Below are 19,916 nucleotides of genomic sequence, written 5' to 3' on the forward strand. Positions count from 1 at the left end.
TAGTTCTTAAAGTAATTTTTTGCATGATTTTGCAAATGACAGCTGCCCCTTATAAAACTGACAAATGGGTCAATGGGTCCACAATTTTTAAAAATGTACTAAAAGTAATAAAAAATATTAAAAAGTAAGAATAAGGGACATTTTTCCTTCTACTAGAAAGTTACCATTTTGGAGATGCAATATTTTGTTCTATCAACCACCCTAAAAAAATATAATTTATGGAGATACAAATATACATTATTGCAGTATTACATGTCTCTGGTCACTGGAGATGTTAGAAGTTTTACAAGTAGAACAAATGGTTTGTTTGGCTTTTCATTATTAGTAAACTGCTCAAGACAAGACATGTTACCTGCAGCTCAAGGTATGTATTTAAGGGTTTACAGGCCTCCGTCATCTCGAGAAAGTTCTATTAACAATACAGTAGATTAAAACCAGGCTTAATGTGAATGCATAGAGCCTTCCTTCAGTCTTCCTTACAGTATTCAAGAGCACTACTAGTCTGGCCTTACTATTTATTGTTTACCCTTACTATTTATTGTTTATTGTTTTTGGGAGTTAACTGGGACCTTGAGTACACTAATTTGTTCCACCTCGTACCAAGTGTGATGCGAATGACAATAAAGCCTTATCTTATCTTACCTTATCTTATCCTATTCACAAAACTAAATCCACAGTAATGTGCCACACAATCTGTTTGTTATTAATGAAATGTGTGGGTAAGCAGTGTGGTCTGTAGGTGATCTGTGTGTTCTCTGCAGGTGGAGATGAGTCCTCTGGAGAACGCCAGTGAGGTGATAGAAAATAAGACTCTGCAGCTGCGCACCCTGATCGCTCAGTGCCAGATGCGGCAGATGCAGAACATCAACCCACTCACCATGTGCCTGAATGGAGTCATCGACGCCGCGGTGAACGGAGGACTCGCTCGCTACCAGGAGGTACCATAGATATGGACCATTGGCTCACACATTAATTGGGGACTGAAGAGAAGTACACATTTTAAACAGTGTACAAAAGTTCCACTGGACTTTACAATATTAGAAAGGGGTGTGAGTTTGTGACCTCAGAATTAAAGGGAACAGGTCAGGCTGTCAAACAAGGCTTTCTCAATAATCTAGCCATCTAAAAATTGCTCAGAACTTTTTTGAAAAATATGATATTTTGCGGTATAGTTGCAGAGAAACTATAAATAATATAGAAAATAAAGTATCTCCAATTTCATAATGAATGAACCAGCAGAATTGCTCCAAAATCTTTACAGTAACTTACAGTTAAAGTTAAGAACGTTTTTGCCCTCTACTGTAAAGTTACTGTTTTGGAGATACTCGTTTTTCTTTGGACATCAATCCTACGCAGGAAGGAGGTAATTGCTGCTCATCTAAGTTGAAAGGTATCATTCGTGGGTGTTCAAAACACTTAAAGCCAGAAGATGTCAAGGATGATTCTAAGCTAACACTGCTTTAACAAGAGAAAGAGTGCTTGCCTGCCAATATCAGAGAATGTATGTCTCGGCTAGTTTTTGCGTTTGTAAGCTGCCTTCGTAGACTTCATCCTCCTCATACTGCAGCCGCAGTCATCTGTCTTCTAGTGCTTCCAATGTGAACTCTAGTTAAAAATGATATGGTTTTATGGCCTCTTCAGAATCAACTTTGGAAAGGGAAACAAGTCACTAGACTCTGCCATATGTAAAATTTAAAATATGTAAAAAATCTAAAGTTTTGGTTAACATCTAATGCGGCTAGTTCTGCATTGCTGGTTGATACAGTTTTTTGTTTTGAGTTTGAAGGAAACTTGTTAGTTGATGGTTGTGGCTACACCATTTCTGCTGTGTGAGTTTGAAGGGGTTGTGTATAGAGTGTGCACATCATGACATCACCTTGATTTTTGGGAGTCCTGACATCCTGTTTGATGCAGATAAGACAATAAGCCATTTCTCTGAAACGGCTTTGGTGCTTACAGCTGCATTTTTTCAAATGTCTGGCTTAACAGAGCAGCTTCTGGGATTAAAACATATCCAAACATGAGTTTTTTTTTTATTATAATGAACACGAAATGAAGTATTGAAATAAAAGTATTTACGCAAATGACATTTGAAGAAAAGCCTATTTAATAGAAAAAAAAATATTTTGGACAAAATTGGGAGAATTTCTGATTATAATTATTAGTAGTGGTGGTAGTTGTAGTAGCAAAATATTATGATTATTAAAAAAAAGAGGAGGAGGAAGATGAACTTCAGACAGATGCATGAATTTACTTGGTGTTTTTTGATTGTAGGACCTGCATTACATGTTAACTCAATTGTTCAGAACTGCTCTGCAGCCCTGTGTCTAGCCCACTGTTTCTCTGATTTAAAATTAGACATCACATAGACTTTGTGGATTATACTAACATTATACTACCAGCTATCAAGAAACCACCTTTAGAGCCATGCTAGCTTGTTCAGGTTATATTACATATTTTGCACCTGTTTGACACAAAAGAGCATTTTATCTCTCTTGCTGGTCAAGCTCTCCACCAGTTAAATGGATGAAAGTGTGGACTGTGTTTGCTACTTGCAGGCAAAGCCTGTAGAAAGCATGCAGTGGATATTTAATGACTATACTTTACCCTCTCACTCTATAGGAGTATTAGACAGTTGCCAGGCAACTGCATGTTAGGCTTTTTATGGGCTGGTGCCACAGAGGCAATTAAAAGGGAAGAGTTATCGGCAGGGATCCTCCGAAAGCCTAGCATGCACTGCGAAAGTGCAGAGAGTTACAGATCTGCTGATAGTTGCTGGGCTGAGACGCTATTAGCGCTGCAACAACAGCATTATTTGTATTAAAAATATTACAAAGAATATAGTCTCTGTATGGACTTTCTGTCACTCATTCATAACACAGTTCCCATTAGACACAGAGTGCTTATTTTAAAAGAATGGTTTGAAACCTCTGACTAGAGGTCTTTGCTTTTATTTTCAAACTAGCGCTATGAACCTGTCATTGTCAACAGACACTGGAAGTCAATAGTCACCCAAACCTTTTCTGTAAATACATCTCTACAACTTCTCACAAACCACATCCAGCTGTACAGTAAGGTTGTACAGACTTGTCAAAGTGGTTGACAGCACAGTATGAAGCTTCCCTTCACCCAGGCATATGGACACCACAGATTATGTTCACGATTTCATCAATAATTTAATTGTAAATTTTCAAACTGAAGATAGAAACACCAGAAATCACGGAAGTAATCTAGACTTCATATGCCTGTGATGCTCTTGAATGTAAAAAGGAGTCAGATTTTGTTTGGGAGGCAGAACTCAGCACTACACCTGTTCTAAGTCATACTGTCTCCTAAATCACATCCACACTTATGCTAGACCTTAATGAAGACATGAATGCTGTTTGAGCTGGTTGGGGTGGGATGTATTCATGGAAGAGATTTGGGAGACTATTGACTTCTAGCATTTGTTAGCATTGTTAGCATTTCAGCACTAAACATGTCTTGGCTGGCTGATTACATCTGGTGTAAGTGGAAAACTATGTGCATTAGATTTTTCCTTCAAGTGTCTTTGCAGACGTTCATTTCTGGGTATATTTTGTTGCAGGCTTTCTTTGCGAAAGATTACATTTCCAGTCACCCTGAGGATGGAGATAAGATCACACGTCTCCGTGAGCTCATGTTTGAGCAGGTAATGTTTGCTACACAAAACCCTTTCTATACAGCAAGGTGCTCAGCCAAGTTTGCATTTGATTTGATGTTGTCAGTTTTAGATATAAAAACATATCTCCTCTTTATACTGCAGGCACATATTCTGGAGTACGGCTTGGCTGTGCACGAGAAGTTTGTTCCGCAAGATATGCGTCCACTGCACAAAAAGCTTGTTGACCAGTTTCATGTGATGCGATCCAGTCTGGGCATACAGGTCAGTCCAATGAGTCGGGACATTGGATATGCTTATATTTGCTTTAGTAGAGACCTCTTCCTTGTACTTTCACTCAGTGGCCACTTCATTAGAAATACCTACCTTAAAGATCCACATTATAGGGATATAACTACAGACAATTTACATTTACGGTCCCAAAAGAGTTAGACAGTTGGGCCTTCAAATAAAGTGGGCATATATGATAATTGATGAGATACAGGATCTTTATGAAGTTGTACTTTGAGTCAGTAATATCTATTTTTTCTCATTCCAGTCGCAGGAGTTTCCTGCATATGTGCGTGTCAGTCCACTGCATTTTGCCAATGGCAGTCCTCGCACCTGCAGGACCCCCGTCCCAAACGCGATCAGTCCAGAAGGAGGCCGAATAGTGGCGAGACGCAGGTCTGTGATTAGCACTGCAGCTTATGTATAAAGTGATGCATTCGGTGCCTTTGGTAGACTACACTTAACAGTGCTTAAGCATCTAGAGTTCCCCTCTAGAGCCTCCACCATGATACTAATCCACAAACTGCATGAACGAGTGAGAGAATATAGGCATAGAGTAGATATCTAGAGAGAGCAACAGTGGCTGCATGTTTCAACCAATAATATTGTATTTACTCTCCTTAGTTGGAACATGCAGCCTCCGTTACTCTCACTGGACATCTGTCCATAACTGGACAGAAAATAATGTTATTGAATTATTGAATGTAATAAATGCGTTCTCATGCAACTTAATTTGTCCACTAATATAGCTATAACAAAATGAACAGCATTTACAATGGAAAAAATCTTTCTTTAGCATCAAGTTAGATCAAGTGTGATTAACCATGATTATTCATTATTATTAATTGAACACAATATGATGCAGTGTATCACAGTAAATTACTTGAATCATTTGACTGCCATAATAATTGCTTAAATAATTGCCTAATTAATTACATAAGGATACTATTCTACACATTTACTTACATTCTGTGTTGCCAGGTTTGAGTCAGCACTTCCAACTTTTCTATTTGTTTGCATTTTCCAATTGTTTGATGTCAATTACTGACAAATAAAAATTGCAAAAATGCAAATAAGTCACAGAACATTTCATCCAATTAAAATCATAATAAAATATCTCCTTTTCTATTCACAAACATGGGTATGGCATTGTGTGGATGTATAGAACCTTCATTTTTCCCTATTTTTTTCTCCTTATCAAAAAGTTATATCCATTATAAATGTTGTCAATGAGAGTGAGTTGACTATTAAAATATTATTCAACCTGTGTTTAGACTTGTTTTATTCATGAATCAATTTAGTGAAATTATCTCATTCCGTTGAAAAATAAGTTGTTGCTTTTGTCTTTCTGTTGTGTTAGCCCCCTCAGTTACCCGGCTGTCAATCGCTACTCCTCCTCCTCACTGTCATCACAAGCCTCCAACGACGTCAGCAACATCACCGGCCAATCAGAGAGCTCGGATGAAGTCTTTAACATGCAGGTTTGTGGCGCTGTAGTTACGCTTCTAATCTTTCAAACACATCTACGATTTTAAATTCAGCTCCTTTGACTTTTTCAACATAACTTATAGAATAGCAGCATAAACAGTGCTTATCTCTGAGAGGTTTATTGATTAGGCTGGTCTTGTCATTCTCATCATGTTGGCAGCCGAGTCCATCTACCTCAAGCCTCAGCTCCAACCACTCCGGTTCTCACAATGTGACCAGCTCAGCGCCCTCAAGCAATAGAGGTAAGCGCATGTGGGTGGGCAGCTCCTAAAAAGTGCTCTCCATTTAGCTTCAGTTTGAGCAGTAGTCCTACTTGCTACGCATTTGAGTATTGGAGCACCACATGGATATTAAGCTTTTTGCACATATTTTACGTTATTTACTTCAGTGCCATGTCAGATATCATTAATTGGCAGATAAGCATAAAAATGAATAAATAAATAAAAAGATCTTGATCACCTGTACTGTATATAGACTGTACTTCACTCTGCGAACGGTGCTGAAGGTATTGCTTTAAAAGCCATTTAAAAGCTGCATTTGAACGAAAGGACTGCAGTCACAGATCACAGGTTCATAGCAGCATTCAGCCTACAGGCAGCTGAGCTTCTACCTGTGCTGCTGCGGATGGTTCAGAAGGTCAGATTAGATCATTAATTGTTCATCATGATATGAACAAGTTCATGTTGAGTCATGTGCAGTTGAAATATACAGTATATGGGTTATTCTACCAAATTGGTTCAAAGTCAGAGGAAAAAACACATTTTAACTTTTAACTGACCAAAATCATTTTGCTTTGAGTGACCCCATACCTTAATTATGCAAAATTTATTAAAACAAATTATTGAATATTCCATTTTCTCTCAAACTTTAGCAATGGTTGTGGTAGTGACTGCTTTGGTAGTCACAATTTTAGCTTATTTTGAGCAAAACTCAAAAGCCAGTACATGACTAGAAAAAACAGCTTCGACCAGTTGTACGCACATAAAGTCATAATATTTTTCGTTGAAATGCAAAAAAAATTTACAGAATTGCAGAAAACATTTTTCAGTAGTAACAGTTCTTAATAATCCAGACTGGCTTTCAGACTTTGGGACACATTTACTTCATAACAATGGGATCTAACTGCTCACCTGCTCACCACTGCTCTGCAATGCAGGGGTGTGGCTAAAATAAGGCTACGCCAGTGGACATAAACTATTTTGGTAGTGACATGAAAACATTGGAGAGCATTTAGTGTTTTTTTAATTATAAAAATGTAAGTTTATGATAAATCTAAAACTTTTAACTTCACGTTAAAAGAAATCAAAGCTCTCAATACTGGAAAAAAAATCATTTAATATTTTATTTAAAATGTATTCTTTTCACAGATTGAAAGGGGTTATATTAATGATGATTTTATATACATTTCGATTATTGCCATCTCAATAATGCCTTGGGTTTAAATATATCATAACATAATTCTTGCAAATACACACTTACATAATTGTTTAAAAAAAGTATTTTTACTGTGGGACAGTTTGAAATAATTAGTAGAAAAGTCTATATAAAATCTCAGGGCAACACTTTACAGAGGGTCTGCATTCGTAAGGCTGCATAACACCTATAAGGTTTCTTTTTGCTACGTTTGTTCTTTGGCTTGTAACAATAGTGGAACCCTTTTTGGTGCTATATAGAACCCTTTTCAAAAAGGCTTTATATATAGAACCATCTGCAACACATTCTCTATCAATCTGAAGAACCCTTTAATCACGCAGAGGTTTCCTAGGGTGTTCAGTGTTCTATATAGAACCATCTTTTTTAAGAGTGTACACCTACATAAACACGAATCAACATTAATTTAGCAAATGTTGGTGGTCATAATACCTGCTTTTGTCAATTTCTATGTTGTTTCACCCCATAAAGTGTTGTGAAAACTGATGCTTGTTGCAATAAGCCTTTATACATATGTCTGTTTCTAATGTGTATACAGGACTGTCAGTTGACATGACAAGCATAAGGTGGTCCAGTGTAATCTTATGAACACTGACCTTCAGTAAAGTGATATCAAATCTTGTGTATTATCTAAATCTTTAAATAAGATGTCAAGTTCTTTCATGCGTGTAGTTTGGCTTTATGTTATGCTGCAGTAAATACTGTTAAACAGTAATAAACAGTAATAAATACTGCAGTCATCGCAGTATATATCTAGAGGATGCTCTGTGATTAATGACTGAGATGATGTTTGTTACTTGGTCTTTTTTGCCTGCTTTTTTAATACTGACCCTCTTAACCTCAGATTCTCTTCCATCGTCATCTCCGCTGCCATCAGACAAACATAAGCACAGCAGAGAGAATGCGTGCCTGTCCCCCAGAGACAGACTGTGCAGTGGCATGTTTCCCAGCCCGCTGGACCCTACGCAGGTGAGCCGTGGGCTTGAGAATTGAGAATTAGTGAGGTATGTGATATGTGATGTGAACTGTTTCTGTTTCTCACTTGCAGAGGATGATGCCATTCCAGATCGACACTAGTCTGCCACGACCTGAAGCCAATCTCCCCAGCACAGAGACAGGTATGGCTGTTTACTGTTACTTTCCAACACATCATATTACACATGTACTACCTGACATGTGATGCGCATTCGTGTTGCCTATCTCTGTTTGTGTGTGTGAACAACACCTTTAGGCAAGAATATAAGGTCTCTGTCTCCCATGCCAACTGCAAGATCTCCTCAAAAGGTAGGCATCTGTCTCACACCGAGCTCTGTTCCTCTCTTAGAGATGCTGCAAAACAAATTTTTAACACGTTTTTATAGCCTATTCACCATAAAATAAGGACACACTGTCTGACTGATGCATTGCTCTTACTGCTTTTTTGCCTTTAGTCATCTGCACAGCCTAGCTGAAATATCCTATACTAATAAACTGTGATGTACTGTGATGGCAGTAGCTTTGAATGCACCCTGTGTTTGCATACATACTCAGGGTTTGTTTGAATATGTGTTTGGATCTTTTACTTCACCTACACTATATGACCTAAAGTGTGTGGACACCTGACATCACACCTACATGAGCTTGTTCGACATACCATTCCAAAAACATTAATATGGAGCTGCCCCCACTTTGCGGCTATGACAGCCTCCTCTGTTCTGGGAGGGCTTTCCACAAGATTTTGGACTGCTTCTGTGCCCATTCAGAGTTCAGGCGCTGATGTTGGACAAGAACGCTTAACAAGGCTAACAAGGACCTCACTTTGTGCTGAAATAGAAAATGGTCTTCCCCAAACTGTTGCCACAAAGCTGGAAGCATGTACTTGTCTAAAATATCTTTGTATGCTGTAGCATTAACATTACCATTCTCTGAAGTAAGGAGCCAAGCCCAAAACCTGATGAGCCCAAGCCCATTATCCCTCCTCCACCAAACTTCTCTGTTGGCACCATGCATTCCGGTAGGTCACGTTCTCCTGGCATCCCCCAAACTCAGATGTGTTCATCAGTCTGCCAGATAGTGAAGCATGATGCATCACTCCAGAGTTTCCACTTTCGTTTCCACTGCTCCAGAGACCAGTGATGGCATCCAGTGATTTACACATTATCTAACGCTTGTTTGCAGCTGCTGGGCTATGAAAACCCAGTTCATGAAGCTCCTGATGCACAGCTCTTGAGATGATTTTGCTTCCAGAGACAGTGTGGAACTCTGTAGTGAGTGATGCAACACAGGGGCAGATCCAGCAGGGAAGAAATTTCACAAACTGACTTGTGGCAAAAGTGGCATGACAGTGTCTCATTTAAAGTCACTGAGCTCCTCAGTATGACCCATTCTAATGCCTGTGTTTATCTATAGTGACTGAATGGCTATGTGCTTAATATGTTCACCTTTTAGCAATAGTATGGCAGGAGGACATGAATTCAATAATTTGGAGGGGTGTCCACATACTTTTGGCCATGTAATGTAGTTTAAGCAAACACAAGGGCATTCATGAGATAATGTTGGAGTGGGATCATGTCGGTTTTCTTCCCTTCAATGATGCATGTAAAAGCTTGAGGCAAACAGCTCCCCCCTTGTGGGTATTTCCAGCTTACTAAACATGAATAAGTGATTTTTTTTTACAGTGTTCTACTTCATTAAAACACCTGTCCTTTACACTGTATGAAACTTTTAATGATGAATGGCCCAATAGAGTCACTTGGAATAAAATATCTTTACATTAACTTACATTCAGATTTAAGAAGGTTTTCAAAGGCTTTACCTTTGTCCTGTAAAGTTACAGTGTTGGAGATACGTATTTTCTTTGGATAGTGTCTATACATACAGTACTGAGCGGAGGTTTTAGGTGTCTAAGTACATTTTTAAACAATTTACCTGAGCAGTGAGTTTATCACAATATACATTAGAGTAAAGCCATATTCATAATTCAAATAAACATTAAAACATTAAAAAGTAACAAGAATTTCTTGGGTCCATATTTTTCCTAGACACCTTCACAGCAACTACAGAGACTTGTTAATATCATCAATTACATCGTGAGCACAGTTTACTGAAGCACTGATTGGTCAAACCAGGAGTTGCTTTTTAACTACATATAATACTGGACTTCCTCGAGGAGAGGCTTGAAAATGGTTAAACAAACACACTAACATCCAGAAAATCACTATTATTTATATATAATACACACACACACACACACACACACACATATATATATATATATATATATATATATATATATATATATATATATATATATATATATATATATATATATATATATAGAGAGAGAGAGAGAGAGAGAGAGAGAGAGAGATTAATTAATAATTATTATATAAATTTAGCTTATTCAAATATTAACACCATTCTCAGCAAGTAAACTCACGCTACACAAATAAACAGACTTTGAAAATGTGTATTGGGTGCCTAAGACTTTGTACAGTACTGTACTTACCTACTTATATATGTACTTATTTATTTAGATTAATGATGTGCTCTGCATTGACACTTTTATAAATGCTCAGAAAAGTGACTTTGACTTTGAATATTCACAGCAAAATTGTCTCTTTATACGTAGAATTCATGAATGTATCTTTACAGTCTTTGCTATTCATAATCTTTTTCCATGTCCAGTAATATCCATCCCGTTCTCTTTGTAGACCACGGCTCCTCCCTTGACCCCGTCCCCCACTGACTGCTTGCCTGTGGGCAGTCTGGCATCCCACTCTCCAGCCCGCTCCGGCAGCTACAGCAGTGGGATCTCCTCGCTGAGCCGCTGCAGCGTGTCTGAAACCTGCGGGATTGAGCTGCCCCCGGCTGAGCCACCCCTGCCTCCTGCTACCCCATTAGATAACCCTGTCCGCCGAGGCAGTAAAACCCCACCTCCGTACAGCGTCTATGAACGGAACAACCCTCGGCGGGCCACGCCCCTCCCCCACAGCCTTTCAGTCCCTCCCAGCGCGGACAACCCGAACCTGCCCACCAAACCGCAGCTTAGCCGCACGCAGAGGATCCACTCAGAGCCCAGACACAGACTGACCCCCAGGAAAGTGTCCCAGCTTTAGGCTTTGGGTGAATTAAAGGGCAACAGACACCACAGAAGCAGCAGTAGAATTCCACAAAACCTATAAACTCTTACCATGGGTTATTTGACGGAAAGCAGGATTACTTTTTATAGATGCAGTTTTATTTTTTTCTATTACCTAAAACGGAATATAACTGTTTCTATTGTAGTGGCAGTCTTCTTGTGGGCATGTGTTAAAAGAAAAGGCCTTTTAGCTTTTATGTTTGCAGATGTACTGCTGTGTGTGTGTGTGTGTGTTTTTTTTTTTGTTTGTTTGTTTTTTTTTTTTTTAACCATTATCACTGCTTTTGGTGGATGGCTTTTTACGCCATTGTTTTGGGTCTGGTTCAATTCAAATTCAGTAAATGTATCGTGATCAGTAATTGCAGCTGAAATTGAATTGACTCAGGGCTTTAAATTTTGGCATATTTTCCATTAATATATATACTTGGCTGATGATACCGACGTACAAGAATAGCCATGAAGAGATTAGAATTATAATCTTAAAAGGGCATATAGTTTACAGTTAAATCTTTAGATCTGGCAGGTCCACATCCCACGTAGAGCAACGTTCCGAGGCATATTGCTAGCAAGGTATTTTTGATAGATGTACAAATCCCATATCTGTACATATTCACCAAACACGACGGCACAGTTTTTAGGCCTTACATGGACAAAGATGTGCAGCTAGACCTGCAACTTTTGTTTTAACTGCTTTGTACTTTCTGGAATGGCTGAAAGGTGCTACATATTTCTTAGTGTTTCTTTCTAATGTAGCCTTGTATCTGCCGAACCTGCCTGACCGTTAATTGTGCCATGTAATGAAATTGTGTGGTCTCCAAGTATTGTGCCAAAGATACAAGCGGTATTAACATTTCTGTGGGTGAGAGTAGTTAGGGAAGCTTAACTCGCGTAAGCGTGAATGCTTGTGCTTGACAATGTGCTTTTTATACAGTGTGCTGAGGCATAGACTAAGATAGCATGAGGCATGTACAGCATCAAGCAATATAACCAGTGTAGTTTCCTCAAGAGTGATGTTCGTAGCACAAAAAGGCCCTCCAGGTTTAAGGCAAGGTCTCCTCAGATGGGCTTCTTTTCCCATTTCAGAGATGTCAAATGCTGTATACTGTACTGCTCACTTCTCAGAATTAGGTAAACCTGTCATACAAATTCAATGACCAATGTGGAGAAGTCAGCTTTTTTGGTAGAAACAATATAGAAAGCGTAGCCTCATGCTAAGCTAAGTGTAGAGCTGTCTTGGTTTGTACTTTCAGGTTGGCATGCACAAAACTGTTTCTGTACATTTAAATCAGTTTTGACTGCCAAAAACACCTCAGTTTGGGGCCATGCATGGCAAACACAAAATTTAAAGAATACTGTAATTGTTTTTTTATTTATAACTGTGATTTTCTTAAAGAATGTATATTCATTGTTGAGACAGGTTTTAGTTTTTTGTTTTTTTATCAAATGTGTGTATCTGGTCATCATTTTTTTTTCCTTAATCATTTTTTCTTAACACAGGACATTCCTAATAGATCTTTATCAATAACTGACATTCCTACCAAAAGATATACTAACATTTACTGGTTTTAAAGTGTCCCCAAGTGAGTTTGCATTGTTTGGAAAGGGAGCAATTATTTCTAAAATATATAACTTGTCATGATACAGCAAAAAAAAACAAATTAGAAATAACTAATAGCTGTTTCACTGCCGACCTGCAAAATCAGATCTTTGCACAGGTTTGAATTAAATATTTCTTGCTATTGTTTAGCATAGAGCTTTTTCTACTTACTGAAAGGGTTGTACGTTGATACCTCAGTTTCTAAATATGTGGTAAATGAATAGTTGCTACTGCTACTAACTATAGTGTTATTGGTGAAGACATGCTAATCTTTCTACCCATTAAGAGAAAAGAAATCCAGAAAAAGAAATCTCTACAGTAACACATTTAACAATTTAATATACATCAAATTTAACATTTGACATTTTTTTTATGTTTTAACAAAGAGACTTTTAATCTGCTTTTTAGTAGACATAGCTAGCTGATCCTGCAGAGAACTTGAAAATTGATCTGTTTTACCTTGTTAGTTTCTGTCCTTGGCCATATTAAGCATGATTCCTCAGATCATATCATTTAAAAGACAAAATTCATGTTTACTGTTATCTTCCAAATGTAAAGACTTAAACCTCTTCTGATTTTTGATGACATCACCATGCACCAGTGGACGGGGCAAAATAATATTAACCAGTAATATCATGTCCACCACCCCCACCAGACTTGCTTGTTGAGAGCAAAAGCTCTGCCAGCAGAGACCCTGATCCCGTGTTTCACTCGCAAATATATTCACTTCGACTTTAAATCCTTTATTCTAGGCTTGGAACACTAAATAGTGATGGTATCTGAATTGAGTCTGGGTAAGTAGAAAAATAGATGAAGTAGTAGCTTGTTGAACATATTCATTCAGTGAATATAAATTCTAAATACTAATATTATCTGAAGTTGCACCATAAAGAACACTATCCTAAATTAGCTAATGTAGGCCTTTGCATAGTTTGAAATTGTTTCACATCATGGAAAGTTTTCTGAAATGTGTTGTGAATAAGCACAGTTTTAAATCTTGATAAAGAAAGCGTGAGAGTATTTGAACTTCGAACCCCAGTAGAAGTAACTCAGATGAACTCGGGCTTGAGAACTAATGAATTTGTAAATGGTGGCCATTAGTAACTCGCTTGTGTGAACTATTTTATTAACAGTGTTGCAGTTGTGTTCACATACGCCTATGCCATAAAAGTTGCTCATTTTAGGCAATCACATTTTATAATGTTTAATGGATTGCCTAGTGAACAGTTTTAGAAAGCCAACTAGAATTCTTGTAATATTTCTCCCACTTTGTCTCACCTTTTGTATAGATTAGGTTTGACTTTTTTTGTTTTGTTTTTTTGTTCAATTTTTTGAACCTGTAAAGTTGTACTTTATATCATACAATGGGATGAAAGTATTCCATATAGCCTGTGTTACAGATTTTGTACAAACTGTGTTTATATGAAAAATGTAACCAGTTCATAGCTTTGAATGTTGCAATGAAAATTTTTATTTGTAAATGTTGAATATTAGCCATTAATGAATAAAGATTGGTTGATGTACTGAGTGTTTTCACATTTAAAAAATCACCACATAAATAGTGTTTAGAATTATTAGATGATAAATAATAATAATTAGTTATAATGAATCTAATCATTATAATGAATCTAATAATTGCAAGACTTGGAAGAGATAAGGCAGCTGCAATCCTCTAGTCCACATGCACTGATATTATATGCACTCAGCTGTCCAAGTCCTTTGTGAGTTGAGTCATGTGTTAAAGGCAGGGCTTGATTTGAATGGATAGGCAAGGGGCTGCCGTCCCCCCAGTCAAAAAAGAGCCAAAAATCGCCAACCCTTGAAAAACTGATATCACCCCTTTTCATACCCCTTGGAGTTGCTATGTATCACCTTATCTATCTTTAATATTTTAATCCATATTCAGCTGTTGATAATCCAAACTAGACTTTAATTCTGTGGTATTAAATATATAAGAGGTATCTGGTTTCAGGTCTTTTTAAATATGCCCTCAGCAACTCAACTCAACGCTATAATGTGTGCAGTGACCACTTGCAAACCCTGGTCTGGTGCTGGTTAAACGGGTCACCCAGCAAGGCCCAGCATAACAGCATCTAAACCAAAACATGCTGGCTTTGCAGGTGATCAGCATTATAACTTTTATTTCTGCTGACCAGTATAACAGCTCCACAACAAAGCTGTTTTCGCTGATGACCACGCATAGCCATGCTGGTCTATACTGTTTTCTGCAGGAAGTTTTTATAAAGGGTGGAGGGAACAGGCCGGAGTGGATTATTCAATCAGCATCCACTCACCCTCAGCCAGGTTAGCCTCAGTGGGCTAATTAGCTAGCCATGCAAACTTTGTAATGCAAAGCATTTTTATAGGAAGTGTGAACATAACATATATACATCTGGTGAAAAACTGCCCTGTCTGGATAAGTGTTGGTAATGTAATGTAGTGCCTTTATTTTTCTGAGGCTAGCTGTAGCCTTTAGCTTGGTAACAGTCTGAATGCAGCAACCTGGACGTTGAGGTCTGACAGGTTGAGCCTTTTAAAGTACGTCATTGCTGTGGTTTATAAACAGCGTTGTCTGCCGTTTTTTAGATTAGAAAAGGAAAATGTTATGTCACAGTGAGTTCTCGGCAGTTCTTCTGCCGAAATTGATCCTGCATCCAAACTCCCTGCTAGCATAAATCGTCTGGTGTACTTTTTAAAAGCAAGAGGATAGTGGGCCACTGTTGGGCCGCTAATAGCAAAGCTGGCGGTCCACTGGCGTTTTGCTCAGCATTTTCCAGGCGGCCCATGGATGTTTAAGCAGAGTACTGGACAACATGGACAAAGTCCATTTATCATCACTCATTTCCACTCACAGCCCAGTTTTCTGACTTGTCCTTCCTTCCTTATACTTTGTAAATTAGATTAGTAAATAACTTCAATCCAGCACAGCTTTAGATTAAGTGACCCTTATTAGTCCCACAAAGGGGAAATTTCACTTCCCCATTTAACCCCTCCGTGGAGTGAAACACCACATACACACTAGGAGGCCATGAGCACACTTGCTAAACTTGTTTAGTACCTGAATTAAAACTACATTTCATAGCCTTATTATAGCCAAATATTTTGATAGCCTTTCACCTTATCGCGGCTATGTAGTGGTATCAAGTTGGGGCTGCAATGAAATAATATTAAAAATATAATAAAACCTTTAAAATACTTATTTATCACTGTGTATAATGATGCGCATGGTCCATAGGATTGGTAACCTATGGGACTCTTCCCAGAACTCCGGCGGGCTTTAGGACCCGGGCGCCCAGACGGAGAGCTGTGGCGTCATCAGCGGAGTGACCATGCTGTAGGTGAGTGAAATGAGTGAAATGGACCGAGTGTGGAAAGCGGTGAAGTTCAAGCGTGAAATGTGATGAAATTCTCAGACGGTTCATGTGTAATGGGCATTTTACGGCTGTATTTTTTCACACTTCTTTACATGAATGAAGTGGCTGCCTAAAAGCACAGGATGTTAGCGCGTTAGCCGGGAATATTAGCAGCAGGCTGGCTAGCTGAGTTTCAGAGTCTCAGAGTTTCTCTGCGCTTCACCAGAGAAAAGCATGTCAATAAACAAGACTCAAGTTCTTCCCGTGTGGATTAAAAAAGACGTTGTGCCCAGGTAGTAGAGTGTTCTTTGTGGAATTAGTCTCAGTTTGAGTGTCAGTGCTAAGTGCTCTGTGCTCTGCACTCTGAGGACAGTGTGGTATTAAATGCCCTTGTATACTGGATCACATCAGTAAAACTAGCAGATCAGTGGCTTTTAGGAAACCTTTGAATTAAGTCACATAAGTTTGGGTTTCTTTCCTCATTGTGGTTGACCGATACTGTTGACACAACTCTAAGTGTAAGATCAAGTTTGTTTTTGTTCTTACATTTGCCTCAGATGTGCGCTTGTCTAGGCTGGCCCAGCAGTAATCAGATGCTCAAATTCTTTACAAAATTTCTGAAGAAAGTTTATTTTCAACAGCACTATGGATAGGGTCATGTTTGGGGTCACTATTAGAGTGAGTGCTAGAGAAGGAATTCATCAAAAAGTTACACAATATCTCAAAATTTCTGTGTAATGAAATTGCTGAGATGTAAACAAAGTCATTCAGTGTAGTTTGATGGGAAGTGCTCTGGTCTAGAGAAGCTTGCTTACATACTCAGACCTGTTTATAGTGGTGGTCATAGGAACCAGACATCTGAAGAGTTTAGTGCCCCTAAAAGCTACATCAAAGAATTACTACATGAAATGGTTATGAATATACCGGCTGATTTCCTGAGGCCTTTGGATGAAAAAGGTTTTGTTAGCTTCATTTAGGGTGAAGAAGCGAGACAGTTCCCAAAGAAAGTTGTTTTTCTCCAGATTTAGTGCTATTTGACCATCATCAGGATTATATATGGAAGTCAGAAGACACATTGGTGGTTTTGGATAGTAAATAAAATGGCTGTGTTAGTGTTGTAGACATTGTGATCCCTGATTAGTGTGAGTCTGTTCTCTGCAATGGCGTATTTCACATCAAACCACTCTTGGCGTACATCTTAATGATTGAGTTGTGCAGAAAGTTTGGACAAATTGAAGGAATTCCTCTGTAAGCCTAGACTGACACTATATTTGAGTTTCATCACTGAAAAAGTATTTAGGTTTGGACTCAGTCTAGACCTGGGAAACCAGCCCAAGATGACGATAATAGATGTTTAATTGGTTTAAGGACAAAGTAAGCGTTCGCAAAGCATCTCCAGTGGCCTACGAAAGCAATGTGTTCCCTCTATCACAATCCAATAAAGCCTTAATGCTGCAAAACCCTGCATGCATTTACTACTGAAGATCATGGCCAGGTTTACCATATGGGTGACCTGGGTGGCTGCCCAGGGACCATCAGTGTTCAGGGGCATGAAAAATTGCTCCAGAAAGTGCACATGTTTAAAATCTGTTAATCTAACACTTCTCAAATCTTTGTTTAAATACATTCACACACCAAATGTGTCTCTGTCTAATAAGCACTAAATATTAAAAAAAACCTCATCATTAAGTGTGCAGTATATTTGGCGGACAGAGTCTGTGTGGGCATCTTACTCGACATGCATTGTGACATTAGGGGTCTTTGTGAGTAAGCTCATAACCTCTCAAGACTCTTGGGAAGAATTAATTCTTCAGAAAAACTACTACTGTCCTAGCAGGGATGAGAGGAAATCTGTCCGCTTTCTGATTCTCACATTATGTTTAAAAACATGCCTGCAAAAAGTCTAGAGGGCACCTGCGAGCGAGTCCTCAATGAATGTGGGTGAAAGATACTAAACAGATAAAAATGAAAAACATGTTTCTAGTGATTCATTTGGGATTCTTCTTTAATTGTGTAAAGTAGAAGGAAATATCTTATTAAAGAAAATCAAACAGACCTCACTGATAATATTATCTTCCTCTTTTTATACTGCAGACAGGCATTTGGACACTGCTAGAAAATTCCTGTAACGGAAACTTAAAAGCTCTGAAAACTATGACTGCAGTGTTGAGATATTTTATGTTGAGAAAATGAAGATGTTTTTTCTGTATAAAAATGGTTAAGATTTTTACATGAAATCTCCATTTTATTTCACCAGTTTATGTTGGACTCATTCGGGAATGCCCTCTAGCATCTGACCAGTGCATAGGTAGGGGTGGGCGGAATGACGATATTATTGTAATCATCATAAATAATGTCACAATAAGCTAGTCTGAGCTTATCCTGGATATCGTCAGTACTTAAAGAACACGGACCAACTGCGTATTTCATTATAAATTAAGCATAATTGGGCCTGTTTAATTGGATCTAGTGCAGTGCAGTTTGTACGAAACAAATTGAATGAAATCATTATGATTGTATGCAGGGTCCGTTTTGTCTGTTTCAATTTATTGAACAAAATATCATCATGCATGTAATGTGTTGTGAAAATGTTTTGAAATATTGTGATTTTTGCCATGTTGCTCACCTCTATCAGGAAGACATTGAATAGCAGTCCTCTTTATTAGAAACTCTCTGGTCTTAGATTATGGATAAGTGTGGTGTGTGACAGTTTGTGGGGGCAGGGTGCCAGAGGACCTTAATCCGGCCCTGCTGAAGCTGTTGAAACACTGCCTAATTGTAGTTGCTGCTGCAGCGGCCCCAGGACTACAAACAGGTGGTGTTGGAGGCTCTGACTTCAGACAATTTGACATGGAATGACCCATGACTAATACAGCTGCGTTCATTACAGTTAAAAAGACATTACGGTGATGCAGTAGTCGCATGCTGGAGGTCATGAAATCCCTTACAGTTAACTGGCTAATGTTTAACTGATTCAGGAGCACCAAATTGGAAGCTTGAATGTAGATAAGAGGGCATGTTCCTGCTGTCATGTAGTACTAGCATGCACCATTTCATACTGAGCTGTAGATGGGGGGGGGTCTAATTTGCCACCATTGCACACGGAAGCAGTGGCGTGTTACGTTTCCATCTGCAAAGGCATTTAAATTCGCAAAATTGGGCTGTTGCCACCCTGCGCTCTTCAGCCCTTTAAATAAGTCTAATTTTCTGAGGTGTGGTAATGAAATCTGTTCTTAAGGGAGTAGCTCAGCCTGACATGCTAACAATGCGAGAAAGATGGCAACTGCTAATTATTAACATGATGTTATTTGCTAAAAATGCCAAGGCAGCTACTAACAAGGCTAACAGTCAGTGAAAGCTAGCAGCCACTCAACAGCATGGTGTTCTTTGCTAATAATGCTAACATTAACAGCTAGCAACGTTAGCGTTTCTCGCTGAACAATTCCTGAAAAGGCCATGCAAATGAGCTTATTAGTAAATGCCAAACAATACCTCTTCTGTGAGCTGTTGAAGATATTTGTGATAACATGTTTTTTTATAGTTACAAGAATAAGCTATAAATAATGGGAATGTTGTTTCTCAGCCTGCGCCGCCAAGACTAATAGCACGCGGGTTGGGCGCCAGTCCAGTCCACCACTTTCAGAATGTGGGCCCGTGATGTGAATGTGTACGGTTTGATTAGCATGGACAGATTAACGGAAATAGCATCTAAGGAAATTTACAGAAAAGTCCCCCGTGTTGCTGTGGGATGAAGTAGGAAGATTTCACACTAGGCTCTGGAAAGGGATTACTGATAGAACACTCTGACAGATGGCACTTGGCAGGGTTACCCGAATATCACCACAGCAAATTTAGCACTGGTTAGTGCTAGCTCTCGCATGTTCGCCTACTACTTTGCTCATTAGAGACTGAAAACTCCTTAGCAAGCTGACATAAATAGCAACAGGACGCCTGATGTAGGCCATCACTGTAGAACTACGTTCTCAAAAGGTGAAGTTCTTTAGTGATGCTATAGGA

At 38.6% G+C, this 19,916-nt stretch overlaps 2 protein-coding genes across 3 annotated transcripts in view; both read left to right on the top strand.

The window, feature by feature from the left end:
- The window catches only part of dock4 (dedicator of cytokinesis 4), a 118,699-nt gene extending 104,630 nt beyond the window's left edge, over window positions 1-14,069 (top strand). For both annotated transcript variants that reach the window (XM_017690341.2, XM_017690342.2), the window contains 10 exons: window positions 762-938; window positions 3,587-3,670; window positions 3,785-3,904; window positions 4,179-4,306; window positions 5,271-5,391; window positions 5,559-5,640; window positions 7,674-7,798; window positions 7,878-7,947; window positions 8,061-8,113; window positions 10,522-14,069. In XM_017690341.2, the coding sequence (XP_017545830.1) occupies window positions 762-938; window positions 3,587-3,670; window positions 3,785-3,904; window positions 4,179-4,306; window positions 5,271-5,391; window positions 5,559-5,640; window positions 7,674-7,798; window positions 7,878-7,947; window positions 8,061-8,113; window positions 10,522-10,926 (1,365 nt within the window). In that variant the 3' untranslated portion in view covers window positions 10,927-14,069. The remainder of the gene's footprint in view (window positions 1-761; window positions 939-3,586; window positions 3,671-3,784; window positions 3,905-4,178; window positions 4,307-5,270; window positions 5,392-5,558; window positions 5,641-7,673; window positions 7,799-7,877; window positions 7,948-8,060; window positions 8,114-10,521) is intronic.
- A 1,726-nt stretch (window positions 14,070-15,795) lies between these two features.
- immp2l (inner mitochondrial membrane peptidase subunit 2) overlaps window positions 15,796-19,916 on the top strand; it is a 152,946-nt gene continuing 148,825 nt past the window's right edge. The window contains exon 1 of the mRNA XM_017690340.2: window positions 15,796-15,884. The gene's annotated coding sequence lies outside the window, so the exon portion shown is untranslated. The remainder of the gene's footprint in view (window positions 15,885-19,916) is intronic.

The sequence above is a fragment of the Pygocentrus nattereri genome, chromosome 8, assembly GCF_015220715.1.
Source record: "Pygocentrus nattereri isolate fPygNat1 chromosome 8, fPygNat1.pri, whole genome shotgun sequence".
Taxonomy (NCBI): domain Eukaryota; kingdom Metazoa; phylum Chordata; class Actinopteri; order Characiformes; family Serrasalmidae; genus Pygocentrus; species Pygocentrus nattereri.